The 18431-nt window shown below is 38.7% G+C and overlaps 1 protein-coding gene across 1 annotated transcript in view; it reads left to right on the top strand.

The window, feature by feature from the left end:
* Positions 1 to 18431, top strand: part of SMARCC1 (SWI/SNF related, matrix associated, actin dependent regulator of chromatin subfamily c member 1) — a 163050-nt gene that overhangs the window by 53067 nt on the left and 91552 nt on the right. The window contains exons 8-12 of the mRNA XM_026500714.4: positions 1685 to 1760; positions 6037 to 6162; positions 8116 to 8237; positions 11747 to 11871; positions 15639 to 15698. Of these exons, the coding sequence (XP_026356499.1) occupies positions 1685 to 1760; positions 6037 to 6162; positions 8116 to 8237; positions 11747 to 11871; positions 15639 to 15698 (509 nt within the window). The remainder of the gene's footprint in view (positions 1 to 1684; positions 1761 to 6036; positions 6163 to 8115; positions 8238 to 11746; positions 11872 to 15638; positions 15699 to 18431) is intronic.

The following is an 18431-nucleotide window of genomic DNA, read 5'->3' as shown; positions in this document are numbered from 1 at the left end:
GTACAGGCACTGTGATGTTGCGTTAGGCTTCTGCAGTCAGAAGGAGGACCATCTGCTTTCAACCACGTTTGACCGCGGATAACTGGAGGTGTGGAATGTGAAACCTGGGGTAAGGGGGGGACTGCTGGAGTTTGTGCCCTCACTTCTACTTCTGTGACATTTTGTACTCAAGACTTTTAGAGAATGTAAGGTTATCAGTTGCTAACTCACCATTGTTATCTTTACCTGGTATGATTAAACTTGGCACAGGATTTTTTTTTTCTCCAGCTCATGTTTTAAGTGTTCCTAGAAAACTTGCCAGGGTGCTATTAATAGACGTGTAGAGCTGTGCTTGTTCCAAATGCTTTTTGAACTGACTTCTGAGTAGTGGCTACAGGGAGCCAGTGCTTGTTACCATACTTGTATTTAATTTAGATATCCCTTGCTTTTACAATAATTTATTGGCCCATATAGTAGCGTTGACAGAGTTTCGATTTGGTAGATAATCTTATGCTTACCTCAAAATTGTGGAAGAGCAGGGGGAGTGATTCAAAGAGAGAACCCTTGAGCAAAGAGGTGTGAAGATATGGGGGGTGAGCCATATGGTATCTGGGTAACGAGGAGCCTCTATAAAGGGCTTTAAGTGGCCACTGCCTGGCATTTTTAAAGAACACCATGAGAGCCCATGTGGCTCGACTGAAACATGAGTGAGGGGAGAGTACTAGGAGACGGGGTCAGAGTGGCGGTCATAGGACGGGATCATGAGGTCTTGGCAATCCACCGTAAAGATTTTGGCTCTTTGAGTAAGGTAGGCGTTGTTGGAAGGTTTTGAATAGTGGTAATGTGGACAGATTTGATTTTCAAAAGGATCACTTTGGTTGCTTTGTGAAAAATGGACTCAGGGGCCTTGGGCAGAAGTAGAAGGGTGAGAAGTAGATAGATTCTGGGCATATTTCGAAGATGGAATGAACTGTAGAGGTTGTTAATGGTTGGATTATAGGATGTGATTGAGATCGAAGTCAGGGATGTCTCCAGGGATTTTGGCCAGAACGATTGGAAAGATGGAGTTGGCATTTACTGAGATGGGGATGATTGGCTAGGGTATATTTTTGGGATCAGGATGGCATTGCATGTTGAATTTTGAGTGTGTTAGTTTTAAAGCCTTCTTGAACATATAAGGGGGAATGTGGCTTTGGCAGTTGAATTCATGAGTCCAACATTCAGAAAAGAGGGCAGGTGAGTATGTATTTGAAGCCATAGGGCTGCATGAGATCAAGAGAGTGGGTAGACAAGAAGAGGATTATTCACAAACCAAAGCTGGGACCTTCCAGTGTTGAAGAGGTTTGGGAGAAGAGGAGAAACTGGCCATGCAGGCTGGGGAAAGGCTGGTGGCTGGAAGAAACAGCAGATAATAGTGCTGTCTTGGAGGCAAAGTGAGGGAAATGCTTTGAGGAGAGAGTAATCTCCTCATTAAAATTCTGCGCACTGAGGCTTGAACTTTGGACTTAACAGTGTCAAGGTCACTATAGACCTCTATACAGAAGAATTTTCTTGTCAGAGTGGCAGAGACAAAAGTGTGTGAAATATTGCTATTACTTGATCCTAAGAGTATTTCTAAAATACAGTTTTACCTTTTTATAAAAGATCTTTTTAATGAATGAATTTGGGTTCTAACCTGTTTTTCCTTTTTTCATTTCCTTTGTAGCTATGACACTTGGGTCCATAGTAATGATGTTGATGCGGAAATTGAAGATCCACCAATTCCAGAAAAGCCATGGAAGGTGAGAGATCCTTTTTTTAAAAATTTATTCTTATATAACTTAGTTTTTCTCAGCTTTCTTCCATAACAGTGCTTCAAGAAAATACAGAGTGGGGATCTTCCTTTCTTGTCATTCTATTAAGCTGTCCATGACCACGAAGAACTCATTATCTAGGTCTTAGTGGAAATGTTTGCAGTGGAGTTTGAGGAGACCCCAGAGTCCAGTTCCATTGTGGTTTGGGGTGGTTGAGAGAGGAGCAGGAGGAGTGCAGTGAAACATTGGTGGTGTCATTTAGGAAGGCTGGAAGCCGTGCCTACACAGCTCTTATGATGAAACAGACTTATTTTATTAGTCATTTCTATTACAGTGGTAAGAATTCATACATCAACTCTTATTTTTCGACTTTAAATGTTGAAATAATTCTGAAAGTTGCATGAACAATATACAACAAAATGCTACTTCATGCTCTTCTTCCAGATTCCCCTGTCGTTAATAATTTCAGGATGTCAATCCTTGAAACAGTATTAATACCTGATACAGAGCCCGTATTCCCTTTGCACCAATTGTCCCAATGATGTAGTAAGTTTTATACTAAGTCTCTTCCCTGATCCAGGATCCAGTTCAGGAGCCCACACTACATTTAGTTGTGAGATCTGTTTAGTCTACTCAAATGTGGGACTTTAAGCCTTTCTTTTTCTTCTGTGATTCTGGCATTTTTGAAATGTATAGGCTAGATTTTTATGTCTGTTAGAATGTCTTTTTTTCCCTAAAGGAATTTTTATTTAAAATATTTTATTTATTTATTTGTGTGAGAGAGAGCATGAGCAGGGGGAGCAGCAGAGGGAGAGGGAGAAGCAGACTCCCCGCGGAATAAGGAGCGGTGTGGGGCTTGATCCCAGGACCTTGGGATCGTAACCTGAACCGAAGGCAGACGTGTAATCCGACTGAGCCACCCAGGTCCCCCTAGAATGTCTTTGAATTTGAGTTTGTGTGGATATTTCCTCATTATTATATTTAAGCTATGCATTTTTGGCTGCAAACCTACATGAGTGATTTTGAGTAATTAGTCTTCAGTGCCTCACATCAGGAGGTGTGTATTTCAGTTTTTCCTGTTGTGGCTGATTGTTTGTTGAGGTACCGTCTGCCTGGTTTTCCCATTGTGGCATTACCATTTTTCTCGTTGAAATTAAAAATACCTTACACGAAATACTTTGAGATTATATGAATATCTTTTTCTTCATTAAATTTGTATCCCAAAGTGTGCTCACCCATTAATAATTCCTGCCAGGCTGAATTAGTTACTACTGGTGGTTTCCTCACTCTATCCATTCCATCTGTGGTTGTAATTGACATTTTGCAGGGGGAATGGGCTTTCCTTTCCCCCTGTACCTGTGCCTATAGTATCCGTGTGCACTGTGGAGCAGTGACACGATCGCCATTCTTCATTCTGATGAATTGTCCCCGTTTTGGCCAATGGGAACTCCTTTAAACTGCCTCCTGTGACTTTTTGGTATTATTTGATTCATTTTTGTATACTTTCTATTTCTGGGACAAAACGATGTTCCAAACCCTTTTTGTAATTCCATATCCGAGTCGTGGAATCAGTATTTCTGCAGGGAGCTCTGGTCCTGTCCATGAGCAGTGGTAATTATACACAGTTTTTATTGACTGCTTTATGTAGTATACTGAGCACTTAAATTGCATCAAAATATTAGATGGGAGACCTGATTCACCCTATTTCAAATTGCGTGACCTTCTGAAAGGCTTAGCCTTCGAGCTTCAGATTTCATCTGAGGAAAATGGAATTAACAAAAATTAGACTTCTTTGAAACCTTTTTATTTGGAAATAATTTCAAACTTAAATAACAAGAATAAAAATAGTAGGCAGCATACCTGTACACCCTTTATCCAGATTTGCCTCTTGTTTACATTTTACTCCCATTTTGATTTATCACTTCTACTCCATGTATTTTTATATATACATTTTTTATTCTTAACCTTTTGAGAAAAATGCATATACTTATGGCCTTTTCTCTAAAACATAAGTTTGTATTTCCTAAGAATAAGGGATTCTCATTCATAAGCACTTTGCAGTTATCAACTTTGGTAAAATTTCTAACATTGACCCAGTACGTTAATCTGCCGTCTGAGTCCAGTTTTGTCACGTGAGCCAATAATGTTTTTTGCAGCATTTTTTCTGTTACAGACTACTGTTGACTATCAGCTATTGCATTCAGATGTCCTGTCTCTTCAGTTTCCTTTAATCTGAAACATTACCCAGTGCTTCCTTGGCTCTTCTGACATTTTTGAATTTGAAAGGAATGTTTCTTGTTTGGAATTTGTGATCTTTTTTCATGGTTCAGTCAGATTATGCATTCTAGTCAGAATATTGCGTACGTGATGTGTCCTCCTTAGGGCATCGTATTGGGAGGCATGCCGTGTCCATCTGCTCCTTGGTGGTGGTGCTGATCACCCAGCCACGGTGTGTTCTGTTGGCTCCACTGTATAGTTCCTTTTTTTTTCCACTTGCAATTTATAAGCAATCTGTAAGAGATTCTTTTAGGCCATACAGATATCCTCCTTCTCATCAAAATCCTCTATCTGTTGCCCAGATTTAGCATCCACTTGAAATTCTTGCCTGAACCAATCTTTTCTTTGATGATTGCACAGTGATAATTTTCCATTCCAGCCCTCCCCCTGTGTTTACCAGTTGGCTTTCAGAGTTGTATAAGCAAGAGTCCTTCCTTTCCCCTCATTTACTTTTTTATTCATCTCTTATCAGTGTGGGTTTATGGAGTTCTAATTTTTCAGGGGTCAGTAACTTACTGCCTAATTATTTTGGTGCTGAAATTGTTTCATATTTGTGTACACAGGGAAGGATTGTCTAGTCCCAAATTCCAGTGTACTCCCTTTGAAAAATTCTGTTGGATAATAGGAATATGTAGGCTAGGTCTATGGTTTCAGTATCTATATCTACATCTGTATCTATACAACATTCAGAGAACCCATCATTTTTAAAATTCTTACGCAAAAACACTAACAAAAAAGCAAGAGAAGTTGCCATGTAAAGGGCTTGGAAGAATCCTGAATCTGACTCTCACTTCTCCACTCCCCAACTGTGGCTATCCCTGAAAGGTCTCCACAGAGCACCTGTGTACTCGACAGGGCGAGGTGATGGGTCTGATGATAGGTCTGTGTAAATGTCCTCTTTCATCATTCCTTAGAATTTTGTTGAATGCATAAACAGAGACATCCTTCATGCCTAGAGCAATGACTAGGCCTATTGCTTTGAATGGCCTAATGCTGTTGAATGTTTTTATCAGTGGTTTTCATCAGGATAAAGATGACACAGTTAATGAAATAAGCCAAACGGAGAAAGATAAATCCTGCATGATACTGCTTGTATGTGGAATCTTTAAGAAAGGAAAAAAACCCCTAGAAACAGTAGAGAAATGGTTGCCAGTGAGGAGGGGTAGGCGGAGTAAGAAGTTGGTAAAAGGGCACCAACTTGCAGTTGGGAGAAGAATTGTCTGAAGATCTAATGTGAAAAACATGGTGACTAGAATTGATGACACTGCATTGTATAATTGGAATTTGCTAAGAGAACAGAACTTAAATGTTCTCATACATAAAAAAGTACGTACGGTGATGGATGTGCTAATTAATTAGATGAGGGGATCCTATCTCAGTGTGTATACATATCATATCATCATGATGTATATACTTCGAATATCTTACAGTTTTATTTTTCAGTGATACCTAGATAAAGCTGAAATAAAGACAAATGACATGATTATCAAATTTCAGGGTCAGTTATTAAAACCTCAGTCTTTGCAAAACCAGTGATGCTTTCTTACTATATGCTGTAACATGGAATAAAAGTTAGAAATGGTTAAGTGGCCATTCACAGGTCTTTAATAGTCTCATGGTTGGGTTTCTTATTTTTATTTTTTTAGATTTTGTTTATTAGAGAGAGAGAAAGCGTGTGTGTGCTCGAGAGAGCAAGCGGGGGCTGGGGGGTGGTGGTGAAGGGACAAGCAGACACTGCACTGAGCTCCGGAGCCTGACACAGGGCTCGATTCCAGGACCCCAAGATGATGACCTGAGCTAAAACCAAGAGTCTGAAGTTCAACCAAGTGAGCCACCCAGGCGCCCTTATAGTATTACATTTTTAAACTTTTATGCAGTTGCAACTTTGAGTTGAGAGTAATTAAATACACTTCTTTAATTTCGAATACTTTAAAAACTGTAATGATTTACTATTTATATAGATACACATGCTTGAATGTCATTTTAGGTTCATGCAAAATGGATTTTGGACACTGATGTTTTCAATGAATGGATGAATGAGGAGGATTATGAGGTGGATGAGAACAGGAAGCCCGTGAGCTTTCGTCAGCGGATTTCAACAAAGAATGAAGAGGTATTTGGTTTGGCACCATTTTTCTCCACTTGATGTTTCTTCTTTCTGGGCCTCGCTGTTGTCAAATCTTCATGAATAAGCTCTGACATACAGTCCAAGGTGCATCACTTGTCAGGTATATAGGAAAGTTAACCAAATGGCCGTACAACCGTCTCAAGAGCTCGCATTCCCAAAGAAGGGGCATGCCAGTCTCAAAGTGGCGTAAGCAGTGTGGCAGCGGTGCAGCTGATTTTGTTTTCTAGGTCTGATTTCGATTTTGTGAACCAAATATTATTATGGGATAATGTAATTTAGTTGTTGGTTTTTCAAGGGAAAACTAATTTTGTCTTAATATTCTTTAATAGCTTTGTTACTGTACACACAGTAGTTAGTACATAGTATAGGTCTTAAAGGTAGAGTTCAGCCCTTTTTTAAGGCATTTATTACTCATTAATCCTTCGAGAAGCCCAACCACCAAAAGTTTTAACCATGGTTCTTAAGAAGCCACAACCTGCGAGGTAGGTGTGTCACCCAGAGGGAGGGGAGTCTAAGAGGGCTTAGATGTGTTGGTGTCTGCTGGTGACTGCTTAGGTAAGATTCTCATTCCCTTTCACTGGGGACACATCAGGTTTTTGCTTTTTGTTTTGTATTGTAGTTCTTTGAAAAATTTCTGAGACAGAAATACTTTTAATTGTTCACTTAGAATGTACCATTCTTTCATATCTGTTTTCAGCCCTGAAACTTTCTTACTAAAACTCTTTGGCACACAATGTGTATTTTTTATTTTTAAGAAAAATATTTTAAAACTGGGTCTTTTTTCGTATCCTTTCATTTTTAATTTGTCCTTATTTGCTGTGGAATTTGACTTAAATTTTATTTTTTATTCAGCCTCCCCACCCCATATGCTTACATATTTGCTTTCCCTTAATGCATTTCCAGCCAGTCTTTTTTGTCGTTAGGAATATTCTGACTTCTACATCACATTATTACAGAGGCCTGTCCGTAGCCATCTCTCTTCAGATTTAGATGGCTTATGTATTAATTTATTCACTTATTTTTAGGGTGATTCTATAAAAATGCATTTAATATCTCTCTTTACAAGTTTAACTTTAGATTTACTGTGCAGTGTGTACAGTTTAGATTTTCTTTAAAACTTCTTGTGTAGGCCTGTAAGAAGACTTAGATTTCCAATTTGATGCTACCGGGCTTCTGAAAGGAAATAGTTGTAAGGAGTATGAGGTTACCAGAGATAGTGAATGTTTAATCTCTGACTTTTTTTTTTTTTTTTTTTTTTTTTTTTTGGCACCTCAGGTACAATACTTTGGATCATCTTAGGTGTTAGTTCTTTATTGTCTATTTTATTAAATCCATAATTATCACCTACAGGTTGACTTTCGTATTTTGATGTGTATCCTGCGACTGCTGAACTCATTAGCTCTGATCGGTTTTTGGTAGATGCCTTAGGTCATCTATATATAAGGTCATGCCATCTGCAAATAGGGATATTTGTACTTCTGTCAGATTGACTTTTAAATCATAAATTGCAATGTTATTTAACATCTTTTGTGTCATAAAGTTTTCTCCTATTCCTTTTACTGATGTGTCAGGGCTAGTTCCTGATACACTTTCACAAGGTCATTCAGCCATTGTTTGTAGTTTTCATTAATTACGTTGCATATGTTTCGTATTTTCCAGTAGTTGTTGAAAATGCTTTTCCCATCTGGAAGCAGAAGATGAACAGGAACAGTTTTTGTTGTGCAGGATTTGGGCATGTCTGTTTTGTAGCTTATTTCCATTAATATTTCCATTGGTGGTTCATTGCCCGTAAGGTCAGAGAGTCTTGACTGGTGGTGATAGAGGATACTCTAGTGGTATTGGTATTGTCTTTGTGAAACTCACCTTTGGACAAAGGTTTGTAGAAACTGAGGAGTCAGAAAAGCTGGCTGATATTTATTTCCATTTACTTGTTCCTAGCCAGTCAGAAGTCCAGAGAGAAGAGATAGGAAAGCATCAGCTAATGCTCGAAAGAGGAAACATTCGCCTTCCCCTCCGCCTCCTACACCCACAGAATCCCGGAAGAAGAGTGGAAAGAAAGGGTAAGAACTGCAGCATGATTCAGATGCATTAAAACAAACTGCAGAGGGCATTCCAGATTTTACATTTATACCGGAAGTTTTGCTCAAAGGAGGTTGTCTTACTTTGACTTGGTAGATGTCTTTGCTCTGGTAGCTCATCTTGTCAGATGTTATCTGATGGCCATCTTCTGTTGTTTTTATGCTAAGGCACCTTATGTACAATCTTTTCTTAAATTGATGTGTATAATGAAATAATCACCATAAATCTGGTTAACATCCAACACCAGACATAGTTATAATTTTTTTTCTTGTAATGAGAACTTTTAAGATCTACTCTCTTAGTGACTTTCAGATGCACAATACTGTGTTAACTACAGGCGCTGTGCTGTATATTACACCCCTAGGGTTTGTTTATTTCGTAACGGTAAGTTTATACCTTTCACCAGCTTTCCCATTCTCCCCCGCCCCCTACCTTTGGCATCCACCAGTGTGTTCCCTCTATCTATGAATTTGTGTTTTTTGTTTTGTTTTGTTTTTTAGATCACATATATGAGAGATTATCTGGTATTATTTTTCTCTGAGTTATTCCACTTAGCAAAATGGCCTCATGGTCTATTCATGTTGTCCCAAGTAGCAGAATTTCCTTCTTTTTTTTTTTTTATGGCTGAGTAATATTCCATCACACACAGACACACACACGCATACCACATTTAACTTTGTATTCCACAGAAAACTCAACTGATATCTAATCTGTATTTAAAATATAGCCAGTCCAATTCCATGATCAAAATATGAGAGAAACTGTTTTTCCTGTCTCTGGCCTAGCCACGGGAAGGGGATGAATCTTTGCCTTCTGGATTGGAGCTTTGGCTCACAGGTTAGTGAGAGTAGAAACCATGTACAGAATCTTAAAACTGAAAGGGATCTTTGAAGTAGCATAAGCATCTTTATCTTAAGAAATAGAGATTGAGGTTCAGGATAGGGAGGTGACTTTTCCAAGGTCACACAGAGATTTTTGCTTAGAGTCAAGATTCAAAGCTGGACTCTGCTTCCCGTTAAGTGTATCCTTTCAAGTAAGTTCTGTCACCTTCACCAAGGTCTGAGGGTGAATTATTTGGCTCTTCATCTTTGTTTTCCTCTTCCCTTATTTTTCTTTCCTGTTTCTTCATCTCCTTTATAAGATGGCCATCTGATGTTGTATTTATACCAGGGCACCCTGAATACAGTTTTTTCTGTGTCTAATTGTATATTGAGCAGTGTGGCTGGTAAGGAATTTAAGAAATTATATTCACTATAGTTAGTGTCTCTTTCTCTGATTTTACCACCTGTCCCATTTGTGATCAGAATGGCTCCCTAGAGGAAATGAACCTGTGTCTCTTACATGTTCAGCAGAGTGCCTTGTTCAGGGCATCACATTTGTACTTTAGTGAATCTTGCTTGAGTGGGGATTCCGGTGTCTATTGAATAAGTTGTTGTGGGGATCAAGTGAGACTTTAAAGCTCCTGAGCAGAAATTTGTTAAATTTCTGGCTGTTGACTGGACTGTAAAGATCTACTTGTCATCTTCTCTCAGTTAGCTTCCTTTTATTGAGTTTTTCCTATAGCCAAATGAGCATTTTTATGCCCAGAATATGCCTTGAATCATGTTATTTCTTGAAGGGTAGGGTTATCCGTGTACAGAAACTGTTAGGGAAGTTAAAAAAGACTCCTAGTTTTATAAATAATACTAAAGAGCCAGTCATAGTCATAAAAGGATGTTGTTATTTTGTCAAGTCACATGTATTATGATATAAAAAACCCACAAAAGTAGATTTTTTTCCCGTGATTAGTGAGAGTAAGTAACCATATTTCTTTTTTCTTTTCTTTTTTTTTTTTTTTTAAAAGATTTTATTTATTTATTTGACAGAGAGGGAAACAGCCAGTGAGAGAGGGAACACAGGCAGGGGGAGTGGGAGAGGAAGAAGCAGACTCCCAGTGGGGGAGCCTGATGTGGGGCTCGATCCCAGAACGCTGGGATCATGCCCTGAGCCAAAGGCAGACGCTTAACAGCTGAGCCACCCAGGCGCCCCAGTAACCGTATTTCTTAAATCTCTAATCTGAGTCTTACGATTGATGCGCAGAGAATTCAGAGCTTCTTGATATCCCTGTGAAGAAAGTCATACAACTTTTCCAAGTGTTCCTGGGCCTGAAATCAATGCACCCTTCTTCCCACTGAGGGGCTGAGATGCAGCGCCAGGACACTCGTGGTCCCCAAACCAAGCTGTGATATCCTGGAGGCTCACAGTCATGGCACTGAGCCTCTACTCTGAGTATAAAACCTACCAAATTGAGTTTCCGAAAATACATGTATTCATGTCCTTGAACTGATTACATCTGTGTTCTAATGAGCAGTCTTTCAGGTTTCGTGTTAAGTTTCCTTTAATGAAAAGACATTGACATCTGTTTTCCTAACTCTTGTTTTATTGACCTTCCCTGCATTTTTTCTTCCTTTTTTAAGTATTTTGTCTCCCTAACACCTACAGGCTTTTGAAAAATTGTCATGCAGTTTTTATTTAAAAATTTTAAAAATATTTTTACCTGTATACCTGATTCTAACCTATGCCAGTATGTGGTCCGTCACAGAAGAGAACTCTGCTCACTCTCTCAGCAGTGTGAGGACTCAGGCTGGCCCACTAGGTATTTCTGTCAGCTCTTTTTCCACTCCTCACTGGTTTGTGTTCTGGGTTCTTGCCTGTTCCTTCCCAGAACAGGTTATCTCTTTTCTTACGCCTTTATGCCTGTACTCCTTATCCTGAAACATTGCCTACTTTTGGTGAAGTGTTAGAGCCCCCAAGGTTTAGCTTAGGGTAACCTTCAGTCTTGATGAAGTCTTATTTTCTTGGTACACTTCCTGTTATATGAGGTAGATGGTAATTCCTGTGTACCCCGTAATTCCTCAAGATAAGGAGTTCTTCCATTCTTGTTTGAACGCTAATCTGCTTCTGAAATGTGTTAGTTCAAAAATAAACTAAAGAAAGAGCAATGGCAGTTTTTACACACACACACACACACACACACACACACTCACACAGTACCATCCTAAGTGATTTTACTCTGCAGTTTTTGGTATTTGGATGACACAAAGAGCGAGGAAAATACGGTTGTACATATCTTTGAGAAAATTTCTTATGTAAGTGATTGTTTATGTGAGATAAAATATGTGCCATATTTACTTAGCAGATAATCTTTTATTACATAATTGAAGCCCCCTTTAGGATACTGTCTGCAATTTGTATGGTAAGATTTCTGGGCCCATTTCTTACTTCCAGTAACCCGTATTTTCCTTCTGGCTGGTTAGATGTAATTTGGGAATGTACCTAATTTGTTTGATTTTTATTTGTCTTTTAAAGCGATTCTGAGCATAGATTCTAACAATGAGGGTAAAGCCTCTGAAATTGTCTGCTCTGAGTAGCTATAGTCAGCCATATTTATATTTATATTTATATTTATATTTATATTTATATTTATATTTATATGCATTGTATGTTTTAGCCAAGCTAGTCTTTATGGGAAGCGCAGAAGTCAGAAAGAGGAAGATGAGCAAGAAGATCTTACCAAGGACATGGAAGACCCAACACCGGTACCCAACATAGAGGAAGTGGTGCTTCCAAAAAATGGTTTGTATTCTTCTGCCTAGACTGTGAGATGCGATCTAATCACTCTTAGCAATGCCATAGGATGAATCCTTTCTTGCTCTGTGCCCCCAGTTCCCAACTTTCAAGGTGAAGATGTTTATGAAATTACCTCTTTTCCTAATCTTTTGGTGTACTTTTGCTGCTTATTGAGAAAAACACTGTGACCAAAAAGTTCTCTAATGGGGCGCCTGGCTGGGTCAGTTGGTAGAGCATGTGATTCTTGATCTCAGGGTTGTGGTTCAAGCCCCACATTGGGCATAGAGCCTATTCAAAAAAAAAAAAAAGAAAGAAAAGAAAGAAAGAAAAATTTTTAAAAAAATTCTCTAAATTGAGCAGTGCTTTGAAATAAATGGTTTTTAAATCCCAATAGAATCAATATACAGGTGAGAAGGTGGCAGTACATTTTAACCTATTTAAGTCAGTTTTTGGGAGAAGAATATTAGACCGTTTTAACTATATTTGTATATTTGTCTATTTTTTTCCTTGATTCCTGTGAATGTTTTTTTCTTTTATGTATTTTCTTCATGTATTTGAAGCTCTGCTATTTAAGGGCATAATACACTTAGGGTCATCATGTCCTCCTGATGAACTGACTCTTATGTCTTGTGTGTCTACATGCCATAGTAGTGCTTGTCTTTAAGGCCAGGTTCTCTGATGATAATAAAGCTTCATCACAGCACACCCATTTCTTTATTTCTACAATTTTTGTTTATAATTTTTTTTTAAAGATTTTATTTATTCATTTGACAGAGATAGAGACAGCCAGCGAGAGAGGGAACACAAGCAGGGGGGGTGGGAGAGGAAGAAGCAGGCTCATAGCAGAGGATTCTGATGTGGGGCTCGATCCCAGAACGCCGGGATCACGCCCTGAGCCAAAGGCAGGCGCTTAACCGCTGTGCCACCCAGGCGCCCCTATTTCTACACTTTTTTAATTAGTCTCCGCTACTTGACTTTAGTAGTTTTGTAAATTACACAAGCTTTGTTCTTACATGTTAGATTTCCGAGTTACATCTCTCTTGCATCCTGTTATTTCATTTTGATTATGTAAAGCATGTCGATTTTAAACAGCATATTGTTGAGCTTTGCCTCCCTCCCCCCACCCCAATACACATTTTTTGTTTTTAGTCGGGAGTATGTGGTCCACTGAAATGTAACAGAATTATTATTGATGTCGTTGGGCTTAAGTCTGCCATTATGATATTTTTTTCCTATTTGTTCTTCTCTTATGTCTTCCCTTCTTTCGCTTTAATGCACTACTTTTACTGTTCTATTCTGGCTTCTGTGTTTGCTTTTCTTCTTCCTTTTTTTCTTTTTTCTTTTTGAAGATTTTATTTACTTGAGAGGGAGAGCGTAAGAGTGCATGAGCAGAGGTGGGGAAGGGCAGAAGGAGAGGGAGAAGCAAAAGCAGGCTTTTCCACTGAGCAGGGGGCCCGAGGCAGGGCTCGATCTGGGGACCCCGGGATCATGACCTGAGCTGAAGGCAGATACTTAAACGACTGAGCCACCCAGGTGCCCCTGCTTTTCGTTTATTTTAGAACTTCTGTGACTTCCTTTTTTATATCGCATAGTTCTAATTGAGATATTCTTCACATAGCATAAAATTCACCGGTTAAAGTGTATTTTAATCACTCCAGTGGTTTTTTTTTTTTTTTTTAGTGTATTCATCATGTTGTACAATCACCACCTCTTAATTCTAGAACATTTCCATCCCCCTGAAAAGAAACCCCTTACTTACTGGGGGTTAGTGTAGGTTATCTACTTCCTCCCATATCCTGGCAACCACTATTCTGTTTTCTTTTATATCGATTTTCATATTCTCTTTTTGATTTTTACCTTTTTTTTCTTAGTGGTTGCTGTAGGGATTACAATATGCATCTTCCAATTGTTTGGTTTTTTTTTTTTCTTTTTAAAGATTTATTTATTTATTTATTTTAGAGAGAGAGTGCGAGCGTGTGGGGGAAAGGCAGAGGGAGAAGGAGAGAGAGAATCTCCAGCAGACTCGGCTGCTAAGCGTGGAGCCCGTTGGGTGGCTTGATCATAAAAGTCAGATGATTCGCTGACTAAGCCACACGGGCGCCTCTCGGTTTTTGTTTTTTAAAGATTTTATTTTTAATCTCTATACCCAGTGTGGGGCTTGAACTTAAAACCCCAAGATCAAGAGTCGCATGCTCTACTGACTGAGCTAGCCAAGCATCCCCTAATATTTTATTTTATTTTATTTTATTTTAAGTTTATTTATTTAAGTAATCTCTATACCATTTTGGGACTCGAACTCACAACCGTGAGATCAAGAGTTGCATGCTCTTTGACTGAGCCACACAGGTGCCCCTCAAATATTTAAGTAAAAGAGCTATGTAGGTGATGGTAGTCCTAACACATAACTAACTGAGCTGTAAAAGCTGTAATAATGGATATAGTAAGATTTGGACACAGGAATGGCTGAATCCATCAGTAGAGTAGAATGTTTGGTTCATTCTAGGTCCATGTTTGTTTATCAATTTAATTTATTATGAATTTGGCAGTGCCAATTTGTGGGAAAAGACCAAACTGTTCCATAAATACTTCTGGAAAACATTTAGTACTGTTCTTTGTGTCATAAATAAGAATTTAAGCTTCGGGTGGAATAAAGTGCCAAATTAAAAAAAAAAAATGTAAAAGTAAACGTCCAAATATTAATGTACTTTTAAGCAAGTGTTATTAGCCTTGGGAGAAATATTTATTAGCCATTTAACAAAGAATTAGAACTCTGAATTTGTATAAAGATTCTTACACTCTATAGAATAAGAGACAAAGTATTTTGTACTGGTAATTTTATCAAACTTCGGGGCCAGTAAATGTGTGAAAAGATGCTCAACTTCATTTAACTATATATAAATTATTAAAGGAACATTTTTCACCCGTTTGATTTTCAAAACTCAGAAAGTAGATGATTCCCAAAGTACTGATGCTTTGAGAAAGTGGGTACTCTCAAATGCTGTTGGTGGAAGTGTAAATTGATGAAGCCACTTAACACAATTTGGCCAAATCTGTTCAGTTTTAAAATGTGTACATCTAGTAACAGTTTTAATTTCAGAGCTCTCATTTTAAGTAGGTATATGCGTGCTTATAGGTGAATATAAGAGAATGTGGATTACGCTGCAGTAAAAAATTGCAGATAAACAAAGTTGCCATTAATATAGGACTAGTCACCTTATGACCCACCCATCGACACAGTGGGTTTATTGAAAATGAAAGAGATGTAATTTAACTAAAAACACGTAACATGGAAAGGTCATATAGGCACACTGTTGAATGAGAAAAGTAGAATGCTAAGCACAGTATGGATAACATTTCTGTAAGATTTAAAAGCTAGGTCTTGAAGCCTACATAGGCATGTAAAAGGTACTCGTTCTCCCGCAACTTATCTACGTGAACGGCACAAAAATGGGAATCAACAAATGCACAGAAAATGTAGTAAAAAATATTTTGGGGGGAGGGATTGAAAGGTTCTTTTCAGGTTTTACTCTGTGTATTTTTGTATTGTGTCCTTTTGTCATGAAAAACTGGTGGTTGGGAAAGTAATTACACAGTGCAGTCTGTTACAGTAAATGTGCATCTTTCTGTGTTGGGCTTGGAGTTTTTCATGAAGGTGAGCACTGGATGATGATGGATTTACAGTGAGATTCACGTAGGTTTCAATCATCTTTTATACTGTTTTCTTCTTTTAAAAAAACTCTCCCCCTAAAACATGATTTTTTTTTTCTTTCCAGTGAACCCAAAGAAAGACAGTGAAAACACACCCGTTAAAGGAGGAACTGTCGCAGATCTAGGTAAAAACCAAAACAGTCTATACACTCCTGTGTTGTTTTCTTTCTCAGAGATTCAGTTCCTCTGGTAATTCTTTCTTTCCTGAGAGATGTTGCTTCCAGTTGCTGCTGCCTTTTCGGTCCAGCACAGACGTTGACCATGGCTCCCTTAGCACTACTGTCATTTCATTTGCTGCCATATCAGGAAATTTAATTTCCTGTGATCCATTTTTTCCCATTCTTACTGATTTGATTTTGCATCTTTAGAACAAACGTCTGTTGACTCTTAAATGCTTTATTTTCTAAAGTATTTCTTCTAGCTTTCTAAATAGTGTAAAATGAGAATCACATCATCTGCTCATAGTATGTAGAAGTTACAGAGTACATTTTCACAAGTGAGGCATAATCCTTGTATGTGCTGTTGGGTAAACAAGAGGAGTGTAGTCACTTGTTTAAGTTTAAAAAAGTAGAGGTAGTTTTAAACATCTTTGTTCTTGAGTGTTATATATGGATCTCAGTTTCTTTCTTCACCCGTGAAATTCAAAGGAGGGTCTCCTGGGTGGCTCAGTCAGTTAAGCTTCTGCCTTCGGCTTAGGTCATGATCGCGGGATCCTAGGATTGAGCCCCACCCATGTCAGGCTCCCTGCTCAGCTGGGAGTCTGCTTCTCCCTCTCCCTCTCCCCTCTCCCCTCACTCTTGTTCTCTCCCTCGCTCGCTCTCAAATAAACAAAATCTTTAAAAAAAAAAAATCAAAGGAGAACCTAGTGTTTTCCGTATATACTAAATTTTTGAATTTAGGGTATTTTACATCCGGAAGGGGTATTTGAGATTTCCTTATGTGGAAAATGAGACTTCAGTTTCTCTATCTCCTCACTAAGTGAATTCTGGATTTCAGACAAATTGCGGAGATTCTTTTTTTCCCCCCAGAGATCTTTTTTTTTTTCCCTTAAAGATTTAGTTATTTATTTTAGAGAGAGAGAGAGAGAGCGTGCGTACGCATATGTGAACTTGTGAGCTGGGGGAGGGGCAGAGGGGGAGAGAATCCTCAAGCAGACTCCCCACCGAGCACAGAGCCTGACGTGGGGCTCCATCCCAGGACCCGTGAGATCATGACCTGAGCCAAAATCAAGAGTCAGCCACTTAACTGACTGAGCCACCCAAGTGCCTCTTTCCCAGAGTTTCTTGATGACAGCTATGAGTAGGTGGTTAGGGTTTTTACTTCATTTCACTACACTCTCCTTTCTCTGGTTAAAGCCTGTCATTTAACATCAGTGGATGACTCCATTTTTGATTATGTCAAAAGTAGAAATAGGAAACTGTCTTGATGACATTTTATGTAAAGATGGTGTTAGGTCAACATAGTAAATGAAAAAGAAATGCTGTCAAAATATTATTCCTCTCTTAATTGTCTTTAACATTATTAATAGAATATTAATAACTATTAACAATTTCTGTTTTCTGTAAGTTTTTATAATGCCTGTTCCACAACTGGTACTTACCATTGAATCAAAGGCCAGGAAAACAAAACTAGCTATATGCAGCCTTTTCAGTACTGTAGCAGGGTAAATGATTGTTAAGATTTGATGATCTTCACTGGGACAATTTGTTAAACAGAATGATAGTTTATTTTTTATTTTATTTTATTTTATTTTTTAAAGATTTTATTTATTCAACAGAGATAGAGACAGCCAGCGAGAGAGGGAACACAAGCAGGGGGAGTGGGAGAGGAAGAAGCAGGCTCATAGCGGAAGAGCCTGATGTGGGGCTCGATCCCATAACGCCAGGATCACGCCCTGAGCCGAAGGCAGACGCTTAACCGCTGTGCCACCCAGGCGCCCCGATAGTTTATATTTTTTAAGTATATATCCTGAAAAGGAATCAATCTGTAGTTTTAAGGGAGTAGGTGATTGTCCTTTTAGAAGTGGAGGTAAGTATTGGAGTGTTTTTATAATAGACTTCATCAGAGGAGTCAAATTGAAGCCAGTTTTAAGAAATGGTTAGAAGTGTCAATTGGATTAAAATTTTTAGCGCTGGTTGTAAGAGGTCTTCCCTTTGTGAACGGTTTGAGGTCGAAATAGTAAGGGTTTTGTGGCTCAAGATCCTGCTCATCACAGCTGGAGAGCTAGAGTCTGTGGAATTTGAAACCGTTGTCCTGGCCTCTCATCCAGGGAGCAACAGGCTTTCCATGTATCACTTAAGCATCTGGCTTTCTGCAGTAGGTATATTCTAAACCATGCCAGCGGTAACTGATCCATCAACCGGGACTTCTGGTCACAGAGCTGTTGACTGTTTTCACTGGTCCATATTCTGCCTTCTGTGTCACGTAGCTGCATATACCCAGTCCTTCCTTCCTTTCTGTCTTGAGATCTCCAGAAGGTCAAGGTCTAGGGGTTGAGGCGAGAGTGTGATTGCCTACATCTGGAAGGAGGAAGAGAACATTTATCATTATTGTTTAGGAATCAGGAAGCAGGACAGCTGTCCCTCCTACTTTAGTATTATCAGAAGTCTATTTCCATTGGGTACCAAGACTACCGCAGGGTCAGAAATCTGTCATGCTAAATTTAAATGGTACATATATTGACCAGAGAGAGATCATTAGGTTGTGTTCCCACCATCTAGAGAGAAATTGTTTATCGTGTGTTTTAGCAAGATCCAAAGGACAGAAAGTTCATTTTGACAACCTTATTTAGATCTGTTCATCACTTCCTGGAATACAAGTAGTCACTGTGCAGAGCTGGATGCCCATAATTTATTTAC

The sequence above is a fragment of the Ursus arctos genome, unplaced genomic scaffold (genome assembly GCF_023065955.2).
Source record: "Ursus arctos isolate Adak ecotype North America unplaced genomic scaffold, UrsArc2.0 scaffold_14, whole genome shotgun sequence".
In the NCBI taxonomy this organism is placed as follows: Eukaryota; Metazoa; Chordata; class Mammalia; order Carnivora; family Ursidae; genus Ursus; species Ursus arctos.
The sequence above is the reverse complement of the archived record's forward strand: the minus strand, read 5'-3'. Positions and strand labels throughout refer to the sequence as shown.